The sequence below is a fragment of the Sinocyclocheilus anshuiensis genome, unplaced genomic scaffold (assembly GCF_001515605.1).
Source record: "Sinocyclocheilus anshuiensis isolate Anshui unplaced genomic scaffold, SAMN03320099.WGS_v1.1 scaffold536, whole genome shotgun sequence".
Lineage (NCBI taxonomy): Eukaryota > Metazoa > Chordata > Actinopteri > Cypriniformes > Cyprinidae > Sinocyclocheilus > Sinocyclocheilus anshuiensis.
In genome coordinates, this window is record NW_015557179.1 from 788,824 (window position 1) to 802,700 (window position 13,877).

Consider the following 13,877-nt stretch of genomic DNA (forward strand, 5'->3'; position numbering starts at 1 on the left):
ATATATATATATATATATATATATATATATAAACTAACATACACATATATAAATAAACTATATAAATAAACTAACACACACATTTATATATTAAGTAAAGTATTATTTATCATTAAAGGGTTAGTTCACTTCCAGAATGCAAATTCTGTCATCATTTAATCACCCTCCACTTGTTCCAAATCTGTATGAGTTTCTTTCTTCTGTTGAACACAAAAGAAGATATTCTGAAAAATGTTGGTATCCGAACAGTAGATGGGCACCATTGACTTCCATAGTATTTCAATAGTCAGTGGTGCCCATCAACTGTTCGGACTATACATGTTATATATAACATGTATACTCATCAGACATAAGAATATTTTTTAATACAACTATTCTTATTCTCCACAGCCCAAAGCTCCATGCATGATGTGTTGCTACTGTGACGGAGGCGACATCTCAGCCCTCACTCCTCCACCTTGGGCAGGCTTCATTGTTGTCTCATCCTGAGCCCTGTCCTTTGCAATAATGACTGACAAGAGGAACCCACCGTTTTTCAATGATGACAATGTAGGTGTGGTGCACTACAAGCTGCCCTTCAGTGAGACCATGGAGCTGTTCATTGAGACTTTGACAGGGACCTGCTTCCAGCTGCGCGTCTCTCCGTTTGAACAGGTCGTCTCAGTCAAGGCCAAGATCCTGAGATTGGAGGGTATGTGTCCTCTCTTGACTCATTAGACAGCACACAGTGAATGCTCTGATGCAATAATGACATTACACTCGTTTGGTCTCATTTATTTTAAACTGCATTTTTCTTATTCTTAAATAATTAGAACCATTATACATGCTGTTTTATGAGCTCATATTTAGTGAGGGATTATGTGGATAATTTGATTAAAAATGGTGAACATGTAGAACATCTAAAAATATATGCATTCCCTTATACATATACAGACATTTTACACTATTAAAACTTTTAGTTTAAGGCGTTATTCTCCTTACAGAATGCTCTAATACACTACCGTTCAAAAGTATGAAGTCAAAAAAAGTTTGTAAAGTTTTAGAAAAAAGTCCCTTTTGCGCACCAAGGCTGCATTTATTTGATTAAAAATATAGTACAAAAAGTAATTTTGTGAAATATTATTAGAATTTAGAATACCTTCTTCTTTTTATTGTAACGTGTAATTTAACATATGTCAACATGTCTTCAGTGTCACATGATTCTTCAGCAATCGTTCTAATATGATGATTTCCTTTCCTTGCATACGAAACATGTATTCTTATTGTTAATGTGAAACGTGAAACATTTTTTCAGGATTCTTTGATTAATAGAAAGTTCAAAAGAACAGCATTTACTTGAAATAGAAATCTTTTATGACATTATAAATGTTTTTATTGTCACCTTTGATCAACTTCGATCAACCAACTTTTGAATGGTAGTATACAGTAGGTGTGACCAGCAACTAAAAATATGATGGCCATTTCATATTATTGTCTTTTTAATTATGACTTATTCTAATGGTTTTGGTTATTGGTTGTTATGCATTACATTATAAACACGCATTCCATTTATCTAAAACAATCTTTAACCATTACAGTCCTCATCTATGTTAGGCTAAAAGTTAACAATGATGCATTGTAATAATAAATGCACCTTAATTACTCTGTGCAGATTGGATAGTGATTTAGAACAATTTTAATGAGACAATAAATAACCATCATTAGTTTTGTAGATGGCTTTATTCCCAGAAGTCCAGGTTTGTTGTTTTCATTCTGATTTAGAGCTTGAGAAGAAATTGAGTCATTTATTAACAACTGGCACGCTCAGTAATTGCACTTGTGTAACAGATCTGCATGCTCATACAGTTACAGATAAAACATGTGTCTTACCAGTTTAACACATGAGCAATCAAAATAGGAGATGAGAATAAATTGCTTTTCTTCCTCACTATGAAAGCTGCCATTGTTATTACTCAGTAGCTAAAATCGCTGCTCCTATAAAGCAACCATATTGCGGCATGGTTGAAAGACTGAAAACAGCTTTGTTAGGAAGAGAAATGTTAGTTCTCTTTGAATGAACAGGTTTTTATTTATTTTGGGGGCACAGCTAAGTCTCTCTTGACTTGCACATGAGCAAACATCGGGCTGAAAATTAGGACTGAGGGCGCTTCATTTGTGAGTCTGATTGATGCAGCGCGCTCCATTGATAAGTGTGAAATGAACGAGACAGGAAAAGCATTAGCTGAAAACCCAGATGGGACGTTGTCAGTCCAGACGGCTGTTGCATACATCACTGGGGTCTTTAAACATGCCAGTCTCAAGCGCAGACGGTTTCCCCCCAGGAACATTTTGATGGGCTAGACAGCACCAGTTTCACCAGGTCTGGTGCTTTTCTGCAGGAGTTAGCTTTATTAAAGATGAGTTTGTTCAGGTGAGGAATGGCCTAGTTTCGGTTGCTCTATTGGGGCTAATCTTAGATTCTCAGATACACTTTGCATCTGGAGCCGAAGTTGCTGCCCCCTTTCAGGAATCAAACCAGTTGTGGAAAGAAGTATGAGGTGGATATGTTGAGGAATTCCACATTTCAGTATGAAATGTGTTTCAAACTTCTGTTTCAGATTAGGTTTAAGATTACGCACATGGAGGCTGTATAGTTTAAAAAGCAAATATAGTTTAGTTTATTATAGTTTAGTCTCTAAACAATGGGCAGGCCACACACACTAACCGCTCTGACCATCTCACACTGTTGTCACACTCCTCACTGATCCTGTCTAGAAAGCTACCCCTTCTGGGAACGGATACTAGTTTTGTATTGCATGGGTGCGTTCTGGTGTCTTATTGCACTTTACACCTGATAAAGGTGCGTCTATTCGCCAGAGCAAACGTCTGAAAAATTTAAGCGGTACACTTGTCTTTATGTCCAAGTGGAATGTTTGCATTAATGGTCCTAAGAATGAACGATTATAATAACCATGAAAAGGTTGTTACATAGCAATTTCAAACATTTTAGGTGCTTCTTGTGTTGTTATATATCCACTGATCACTGCTAGATGAAATGTTGAAGTTGAAATGATTGTTGGTTTATCTGGTGTACACAGGGGTGCAGATCTGAGTCATATATGTTCTGCTTATGATGGCTGACTTGCCCTGATCTGCTTCTATACATTTTTACAGAATTGATTCTTTTGAATTGATTCATTTGTTTCAGTTTATTAATAGTTAAATGTTCCTTGAAGTTTGTGGTTAAATATCCTGATTATTTGTGTTTGTGATGAAATATTTCTGACCGACAGGGAGCATGGTCATCTAAACGGCTTCTTTCTAATTGGTCAGATCAGATGTAATGAACCTTTGGTTGAAGAACAAGATAGCAAAACAGTTAGGTCAACATTGCTATAAGAGTTTTTATATTTTAGAAACATTTCTTAGCTAATAGCATTAGCCATTCCACAAGATTAGTTTCTTCTGTCTCACTTACCAGCCCTGAGTAAAGCATACTTCTCATTTGACCTGGCACTTAAAACAAACACAGTAAGTTTTTTGTGAGAGAGAAATTAATATACATGTCTTTACTGTTACTTTTGATCAATTTAATGCTTCCTTGCTGAATAGACAATTCAGCAAGATTTGTTTGGTAAAGAAATTCATAATTTTATTCAGCAAAGATGCATTCAATTGATCAAAAGTGACAGTAAAGACATTTACTCTGTTGTCAAAGATTTCTAATTCAAATCAATGCTGTTCTTTTGAACTTACTATTCATCAAAGGACCCTGAAAAAAATGTATCATGTTCTGCACAGAAATATTAAGCATCACATTTTTTTTCAGCATGGATAATAATAAATGTTTCTGAGCAGCAAATCAGCATATTAGAATGATTTCTGAAGGATCATGTGACACTGAAGACTGAACCTGAAAATTCAGCTTTGCCATCAAAGCAATAAATTACATTTTAAAATATCTTAAAATTAAAAACAATATTTTACACTGTAATAATATTTCACAATATTACAGTTTCTAATAAATGCAGCCTTGGTGAGCATAAGAGACTTCTTTGAAAAACATGAAAAAAAATCTTACTGACCTCAAACAATGGTAGTGTGAATCATTTGAATCTCAAAGGAATAAATTACCCAGAAATGAAACGTCAGTCATCATGTACTCACACTTACGTTCTTCTAAACCCATATAATTTTCTAATTTCTCTTAAAGTTGGAATGGAGAAAGAACAAAAAATCACAATAAAGTGTGAATATAGTGGACTTTTTTTTTTAAGCCAATGTGATTGTATGGCTGTAAATTTCAGGCCAATACATTTAAATGCAATACATCAGGACATATCATGGCAAGTTTTTGTGGGTTTACTAATCTTTGCACTTGGTTTACAGTTTTCATACTAACAAATTGCAGCCTTTTCCCACTACCATGACACCTAAGGGTTCTGTACCGTGCTAAAAACCCCCTTTGGACATCTTTATTTTGAGTTATTTTGAAATGTGCCTTGTAAAAAATTATCTGAACTCTTTTGTAAAGACTCAAGGGTGTGAAAGTTATGAATGTCACTGGACATTGATTTTTACTGCTCACAAGATGTCAATGGCCAGGTGTTATTTTCTCTGCCTTTTCTGTACTCTTTCTATTTCCTTCCAATGATTGCAGTTCAGAAACATTCCATTTGGTCAACCATTAACTGCAATCAGATGTTCACCTCACGCTATAAAATACTCTTTTGTCTGACGTGCTTTTAGATGCCATTATTGCTTTGACTCGCCCTGTGCATGTGGCTGAATGTTTATTATAGTTTACATTATAAAAAGATTGTTGTATATACTCATTGTATGACATATCTTCGTTCACAGGCATCCCGGTCTCTCAGCAGCATTTGATATGGAATGGAATGGAGCTTGAAGATGAGTACTGCTTACATGATTACAGGTGAGTTTTCAGTCTGTTTTTCAGTTTTACAAAACAGGATCCAGCAAGTTATATTACAGGAAGTATGCTCAACTACCACATTATGCTGCTCTAAATGCTTTCTTTCTTTTGTGGAACAGAAACCGAGATGTTTTGCTCCATGTCCAAGCTGTTCTTTTTTTCCATAAAATGAAAGCATATTGTGACCAGGGGCTCATCAGCAGCATAAAATTATCATAAAAGTAGTCTATATGACTCACGCTCTATATTTGACATCTTCTGAAGCCATACGATAGCTTTGTGTGACAAACAGAGTGATATTTAAGTTGTTATTCACTGATAACCTCTCTGCCACGGCTCACAAATCTCATTTGCGCTTGAGCAGCTTGGACGTTCTTCAAAAAACATCATCTTTTATGTTCCATGAAAGAAAGGAAATCATATGAAAGGGTTTGGAGCAACATGAAGATGAGTAAATGATGACAGCGTTTGCGTTTTGGGTGAGCTATTCCTTTAAATGCAGCCACTTCTCTCAAGAGCAGGCCGGCTCAGTCTGGAGGTCACAGATGGTGGATTTGTCATAAATTCTTGTCAGTTAATGTTCCACATAGAGGCTTTCTGGGAAGATATTGTGGGGCTGGATGGCACTTATTGTGCTTCACATGTTAAATGAAGCAAATATTTATAAAGGCAGAACTGTATAGACTGTAGTGGTTTTGAGTTTATTATGCCACTGCATGCTGAGTTTTCCTATGGTTGTGTTTTCAGCATCACAGAGGGCTGCACTCTCAAGCTGGTGCTCGCCATGAGAGGAGGGCCTGTAAACACCAGAAGAGGTGCGTTTCCACCACCGACTGGGATTTTCACAGTTGAAAATGTTAACCCTTTCCTTCTGAACCCTAGGTTAATGTAATCCTGGTTTATCTCAGCCCTTATTTCACACTGTTCAAACTTTACTCTGGGTTAGTAATTCATCCTGAGTGCATTTGAAAACCCTATATTGGAGTTTAATATCATTGATCTAAGGAGTAAAGCACAATATGTTTCAGTACCTGCTTGTCGTCATGCTCTGGTTGTCTTAAAGGGGTGATATGATGCGATTTCAATTTTTCCTTTCTCTTTGGAGTGTTACAAGCTCTTGGTGCATAAAGAAGATCTGTAAAGTTGCAAAGACTAAAGTCTCAAATCCAAAGAGATATTCTTTATAAAAGTTAAGAGTCAGCCACACCTACCTAAAACGTCTCGTTCTAACACGCCCCCACATATCTACCTCACTATGTGGGAAGATTTGCATAACGCCGCCCAAATGTTCACGCAAAGAAAGAAGGCATAACTTTTATTCTCGCTGTAGTATTGTTGCTGCCGCCGCCATGTCGTGAAGGCGCTGTGTGTTTCATTGTGAAAGCAAAACTACTTTGTTTGGCCTACCAAAAGAGGACATAATGTTTCTATAAAGTGGGGCAGTTCCAACTTTGCAAGGACAGTCTGGCGCTTCTGACTCACAGCCTGTAAGTACGTTTTTTATATTTAAAAAATTTGCCATTGATGATTCAACCGCGAGTTTTGAGCAGTGTAAAGTAGCGCTTATTGTTTGTCATTTCTCCGATCACAAATGCAGTCATGGTTTTATGTTTACGCGGCGCAATACGCAACGCAAAGCGTAAAAACAAAGTATAAGTCATTACAATCAGTAATTATGTCCCCACTGGATGCAACAAATGCCTCGCTTATAATGGGTTTTAATGTTTTTGTCTCAATAATGTTATTTTTAGCAACATCATATGACCCCTTTAACTCTATAAAGCTGTAGGTATTATATTGGATACATGGTTTTCTAAGGCATCTGCATCATTAACATGATCAATTCTTTTGCCAAAAAGCTCTCTACCACCTGGTGGGTTATTTATGCTTCTCAGGAAGTAGAAGGACTTTAAAAGTAAAAATGTAATGGAAGTAACGACAGATAATTTATTTCATATTGTGATGTAAAAGTAAAACGATTATAGAAAAAAAATAGTAGGCCCAGGACTTGGTTCAGTCCATCAGTTGTTGGTTTGATGGAGGCAAGTCTGAATGCAAACTTGCAGTCGATTGTAAGGCGGCGGCGGGGTTTAGGTGAACTAAAGGATTGGAGAAGTCTGGAATACTTCGTCACCAGAGACAAGTTTGTCGGAGGATCATTTGATTAAATTATGCAAAATTGAAAAATTTTGGTGATTAAAATTAAAACGGTAAAAAAATATATGCATGGATACATTGTTCACAATAAAATTTATAATAAAAATAAAAATAGATATTTCCAATATAATTTTAATTTCATGTTGAATGCAGTATAATTTCCAAAATGTCTGTCTCCATGTTACAATATTTATTTATATTTATAATATATTTTAATGTTTAAATTATTTATTTTTAACTTTGGCCTGTTTCACCCTTTGTTGGCATTGAAACTCTACCTCAAAGAAAAATTAAAATGTTCCTTTGTCAACAACAACAAAAAAAGATTTGAATAAATAATGAATGCGTTGATTCAAAGATTGTAAATGTATGGGACAATACATTTTTTTAACAAAAAAGACCATAAAGCCTGATATGTCTAATGTGGTACATTAAAACACCTATGCCAAATATATTTAGTATATTTAATGTAATAAATATGTTCATAATTACATTTTTATAGTTTTTTTTCTTTTTTGTGATTTTCTATTTTCTATTCTATTTTCTATTGACTATTTTTTTTTTTTCAGTCTTTAAAGAGTTACATTTTGGAAATATACTACAATATAATACAGTCTATTCAACAATCCAGTTAATGTGCTTGCCATCACTCTTCAGCACTGAATGAAGTGCTGAAATGAAATGCAACGCATAAAGGTTTCTTCCAGGTACAAACCACATAAATATTTAATTAGACAGTTTATGATTGACTAGTGCTACTGCTTTACTGAGTTGCAGCAGTTCAGTACAAGCTGGATTTGTTGCAGCGTTCTAATCCTTCCTATGTGCCATTGTGCAATGGTTTTGAGGTCAAGAAAAAAAAAGTTGCTCATTACCATTCCAGGAAGTGTGCAGGCACACAGTTAGTTAACAGTCTGATATTGATTAGTATGACCTGCATGCTGTTTCTTCTCGTTACCTGCAGTGACAGTGACAGATGACACGGTGAGGGATATCACTGACTGCCTTGATTCAGGGAGAGAGGAGATGTGGGATACGTCTGTGCCTAATAAACAGGTCACCTTCCTGGTATACCGTGAGGGAGATCAGCTCAATTTCTTCCGAGTGGTGGATAGAGGAGATGGAACTCTCACACCTGTGTCTGAATCATTGAGGTCAGTTCAAAGAAGAGAAAATACTTGCTAAGAGGAACAATTCCCTCCACACTGCACTCTGGTTCCCTTTTTTAGACCGAAGCAGATGTTTTAGAACTACAGTTTTCATGTGTCATGTTGTTTTACTAATGAAGATATGCATCAGCATTTACTGGCAAACTTAACCGTCTGTAACATCTGCATCATTAGCATCACCAAAACGGAAGTAAAAAAAAAAAAAAAGGATAAAGATGATTTCCATAAGTTATGTAAATCACAAATCATTTGCCTTTGACATGATATAAAAAAAAACACTAATACTTTAATAACACTGTTAAATGTAATCTTAAATCTCAAAATGAATATGCATTCAAACGGAATTCCAAAAATAATTTTTAAATAATTGTTTCTGCTTAAACAAATAGACCAATGTTTTTAAATAAATAAATATTTACGAAGAAATATACGTAAAAGGTTTCTGCAAGAACAGTCTGCTAAAACAAACAAACCAATGTTTTGAAATAATAAAAATCTTTTTTTAAGAAATTGGACAAAAAAACTTTTCACCAAGTTGATCAAACGGGCAGCAAAAATTTCCAAAGACGTTGAAGGAGTGATCTGATCCATATCTAAGAAGCAGAATATCAGATACTTCTGTCAGTCAGCAACCACCCAGAACACCCTAGAAACCACATAGCAACAGACTGAAAACATTCAGAACACCTTAGCAACCATATAGTAACATCATTGCACCCTCCAACAACACTCTACTGACATTTTTTCCATAAATTGTTAAATGTAAGTATGTTTGCAAATCCATTTTGACACCGAAATGACACCTTTCTAATATTTAGATTTTCTGATGTGCTAGCTGTCACTGTGACACATTCAGCTTTTTCATAGGAAAGCAATCTCTGTTAGCCATCTGCAGAATACTTTACATAGAAAATGGAACTAAGAGCTTTTTTTTATCATTCGGGGGAACTGCAGTGCTGTAATCAGCTGGTTTTGCTTCATTAACCACAGAGCATCCTGAACACTGGTTAGGTAAAACCTAATAATAAACCCCTGAGCCTTTTCAACAGCTGAGAGACGTTTCATAAAACTCTACTCATTGAAATTAAATATCCAAAATGCCGTTTATTCAGTGCAGCATGAGGAAAATTAACAGCACTGTTAAACACAAATAATCAAAGAGTTCATCCATGAATGTGTTTCAGCGGCACCTCTGTACACAATGTGTATGCAGAGGAGGAGGAGGAAACGGAGAGTGCATCTTCAGAACAGCAGACGCTGGAGAACTCCATCACAATGAGCAAGATGAAGCTGCTCAAGGCCAAGATGGAGAATATGAACCTTAACAAAAAGGTACAACAGAATAGGTGGATTAGACATGCTCTTAATCTTTTTTTGTTCCTCCTCCACATATTCTAACAAAATCATCTGAAGTGCATGAACGTCCTTACTGTCAAACACATCTGATTCAATTTGTCAGTGGAGCGGTATGGAAGTGCGTACAGTTCTCCAGCTGGTTTGAGGGAGTGTCGCCCATCCCACGCTGTGTCTGATTAACTGGCGCAGTAATAACTACAAGCTCAGCAGATTGGCACATGAAGTTAATTATTCACACTCAACTATGCATAGTTGTCAGTAGACAACTATATCTAGGAAACCATTGTTGTTATTGCTTACACTTCTACTTTAGTTGAGAAGTTTGCATGTTTACGTATGCATTGCTTCAGTCAACATCTTCAAATTCTATCATTTTCATCTAATTTATCACCTCTTAGGAGGTGTAACATGAAGCACAGTTTAATTGGTTACAGTTATGAGCAATATCGCAACTTGACATATTATTCAACAGATGTGCCATATTTTATTCTCCAACAGCTTCAAATGTGTGTACAATATGAATTCAGAGCTTTTCATTTTAATAATAATTTATTACTATTAATAAAGTAATGAATCTATATAATTTTATGTGATTAATTTTTGGTAAAATTATTCTTAATATCAATATTCATTTTACAGTTTAATAAGGTACATAATGTGAAGCTTTTTTCAGACTTTAAATGATACATTTTGGTTTGCATGCATCAAGTTCCAAACTTCATTAGTATATTACTGAATTCACCGACTCATCCAGTAGTCCAGAAAAATGTTCATTACCACATAATTATTTAAATATGTTTATATATTTTGTCAATACATTAACGCTGGAGAACTCCATCACAATGAGCAAGATGAAGCTGCTCAAGGCCAAGATGGAGAATATGAACCTTAACAAAAAGGTACAACAGAATAGGTGGATTAGACATGCTCTTAATCTTTTTTTGTTCCTCCTCCACATATTCTAACAAAATCATCTGAAGTGCATGAACGTCCTTACTGTCAAACACATCTGATTCAATTTGTCAGTGGAGCGGTATGGAAGTGCGTACAGTTCTCCAGCTGGTTTGAGGGAGTGTCGCCCATCCCACGCTGTGTCTGATTAACTGGCGCAGTAATAACTACAAGCTCAGCAGATTGGCACATGAAGTTAATTATTCACACTCAACTATGCATAGTTGTCAGTAGACATGTCTTATTGGCAGATATTTGTTTTTCTATATCTAGGAAGCCATTGCTGTTATTGCTTACACTTCTATCTTATTTGAGAATGTTGCATGCTTATGTATGCATTGCTTCTGTCAACATCTTAGAAATGTGTTGAGGAAAACCTATTTGGAGGTGTAACATGAAGCACAGTTTACGAGCATTATCGCAACTTGACAAATTATCCAACGGATGTACCATATTTTATTTTACAACAGCTTCTTCAAATGTGACTAAATGTGTGTACAATATGAATTCTGAGCTACCCATTTTAATAATAATTTACTAAAATTATACTAATATAATATTATATTTACTAATATTAAATGTAAAATTGCTACTTTTATGTAACTAGTTTATTGTGAAATTAATATTAGTATCGTTATTAATTTTTAACGGTTTTTGTTTTTAGTGTTACGTAATGTTAAGCTTTTTTCAGACTTTAAATTATATATTTGTGTTTTGGTTTTGCATCAAGTTCCAAAAAAGTTTTTTTTTTTAATCAGTTGTGTATTACAGAATTCACAGGATTATCCAATAATCAAGAAAATGGTCATTGCCATATAATGATTAAAATAAGTTTATATATTTAATTGTTTACTATTTTAAGGGATGCACAATATATCTTTACCATATTGGTTGTCAGTCAACATTCATCACTATTGATATTGAAATTATATTTCTGCATGCGCATTTCACTCATTTTTACAATTACCTTTGAAATCATTCACTTTAAAAACACTAATAATTTAATAACACTGTTGAATGTCATCATTAATGTGTCAGAATTAAAATGCATTTTTCATATTGTATATTATAATTGTTGTGGTGCATAAATTCACTTATAGCTATTCATATAATTGATTTTAGTTTTTAGTATTTTATTTTTTATTTATATGAAAGTATAAATATTATCAGTTTTGACTTTTTTCAGAAACATTATGTTCTGTATTGGCCAGAACTTTAATGTTGGTGCATTTTCTGTGACTCATACCACTATATGATGGTTTGGTCATATCGCCCACTCCTGATCACAAAGGATCTTCTCTGTTTATGTGCCTTATTGTGCAAGATATGTGTGTGATTGTTTTCTTGTGTCTTTGTCAGCCCAAGAAAACTGCTAAATTAAAAGTCAGACCTCCAGTGGGTCCGCGGCCCTGCAGTGGTTCGCTTGGCTCTGCCCGACACCATCGAATGTTTCATGTCCTTCCTCAGATAGGCCACGCTTCTCCAACACATCTACCTCCAATCGGTGATCAGCAGCAACCTGCAGTTTCATCCCCTGCTGCTGGCTCCTCCCACCAAGCATTCGCATCTCTCTCGAGTCCCACTTCCTCAAGCCACGCTCATCCTTCCTCTGGAGCTTCTGGCATATATATGCTCCAGGCTGAGGAACCATGGGATAATCCAGTGCCCAGGAAGATCAGACTCCCTCCCAAAGTGTCCAGGCTGGATATGAGAAGGCCTAAACTGAGCCTTTTCAACAGCTGAGAGACGTTTCATAAAACTCTACTCATTGAAATTAAATATCCAAAATGCCGTTTATTCAGTGCAGCATGAGGAAAATTAACAGCACTGTTAAACACAAATAATCAAAGAGTTCATCCATGCATGTGTTTCAGCGGCACCTCTGTACACAATGTGTACGCAGAGGAGGAGGAGGAAACGGAGAGTGCATCTTCAGAACAGCAGACGCTGGAGAACTCCATCACAATGAGCAAGATGAAGCTGCTCAAGGCCAAGATGGAGAATATGAACCTTAACAAAAAGGTACAACAGAATAGGTGGATTAAAGTGTCCAGGCTGGATATGAGAAGGCCTAAAGTTATGCGAGACTGTGTGTACCCACCTGTATCGCTTCTGTCCAGTTCTGGAGTTCAAGATGAGGTTGATCTCCAGAGTGACAGATTAACGGTAGCCGAGAACTCAGCAGTGATGCAGCCGTCCAAAGCTGTACCCTTCAATCTTCCTGAGCCCCTGAGTCTGGACGTATCCACTCAGCGAGAGCAAGGTTTGAGCTCTATAACTCTCCCGGAACCCAACACCACAGCTCCTCTTCTTTCCCAAGCCATCAACACGAACTGGCTGGCCTCCCAATCTGATGCCCTCGCACCTCCTCACATACCGCAGCACTTTGAGTTTACGGGTTCCTCCAGTCCAGCCCAAGCGCTCCTCAGAACTAGCAACAGCCTGTCACTTCCGGTGAGCTCTCCGTCACGGACCACATCTGTATGTGGGCTCAAAGTGGACAAGCATTCAGAGGTGATTTCCAAAAGCGAGGCCCGAGACATTACGAAGATTGCTAATAAAGCGACTAAAGAGCCATTGGGTTCGGTGAGCAACGCAGAGCTCCTGGCCTCCCTGACAGGCGGTGGTGGTCAAGAGGCCCTAGCCGGGCCCTTTGTGCTGGGCAGGTTATGTGCTACAGCTTCCCCCCTACCAACCAACATCCATTTGTTGCAGAAAGACCTGCTGAGGAGGATGTCCCCCCTACAGAGGACAGCCGGCCACACAGTGAGTTTGTAACCTTGACTTATGCTGCTGCTTTTACAGATCTCACCGTTTGTAAAGCTTCAAAAACCTGATGTTCATTTGATCTCAGCGGGCTACAAGGAGAAATCATATATTTGCTTTAACACAATGTGAAATGCGGATACTGTTGTGCAAAATACACTGTACAAGACAGATTACAAGTGCGATTCATTAGATTTGGCATTTCAGCTAATGAGAATAGTGTTGTGGCAATCTCATGAATGCTTTATCATGCGAAATCTTGTCGTTGCAGCCGTCAAACTCATCAAGCGGCCTCTCCAGTTCAATAAAGAGATTAGGTGAGTGGCTTGACATAAACAGTGTGAAAAGAACACCATCTCACAGTGCTGGCCCATATCACAGAGAAACGTTGTTGTTATTGAGAGTAATGTCATTCGTGTCGGCCGTTTGTCAAACTTTTCACCCATCACTGCTGCACTTTGTGAAACTTTCAAGTTCATAGCTGCCTCCAGCCTAGTTCAGTACTAGTGCCCAATTTGGATTGAGCTCTGTGGTTCAGGGGGCCAGTATATTGAATATTTAGA

General features: G+C 36.7%; 1 protein-coding gene across 2 annotated transcripts in view; it reads left to right on the top strand.

The window, feature by feature from the left end:
* Positions 1-13,877, top strand: part of LOC107678595 (AN1-type zinc finger protein 4-like) — a 22,769-nt gene that overhangs the window by 3,728 nt on the left and 5,164 nt on the right. The window contains exons 3-11 of one of the 2 annotated variants that reach the window (XM_016473927.1): positions 391-691; positions 4,840-4,915; positions 5,663-5,730; positions 8,037-8,226; positions 9,426-9,525; positions 10,449-10,496; positions 11,908-12,248; positions 12,603-13,314; positions 13,586-13,631. In XM_016473927.1, the coding sequence (XP_016329413.1) occupies positions 508-691; positions 4,840-4,915; positions 5,663-5,730; positions 8,037-8,226; positions 9,426-9,525; positions 10,449-10,496; positions 11,908-12,248; positions 12,603-13,314; positions 13,586-13,631 (1,765 nt within the window). In that variant the 5' untranslated portion in view covers positions 391-507. Of the gene's footprint in view, positions 1-390; positions 692-4,839; positions 4,916-5,662; positions 5,731-8,036; positions 8,227-9,425; positions 9,574-10,448; positions 10,497-11,907; positions 12,249-12,602; positions 13,315-13,585; positions 13,632-13,877 lie in introns of both variants that reach the window. The other variant, XM_016473928.1, reaches the window with a different exon arrangement.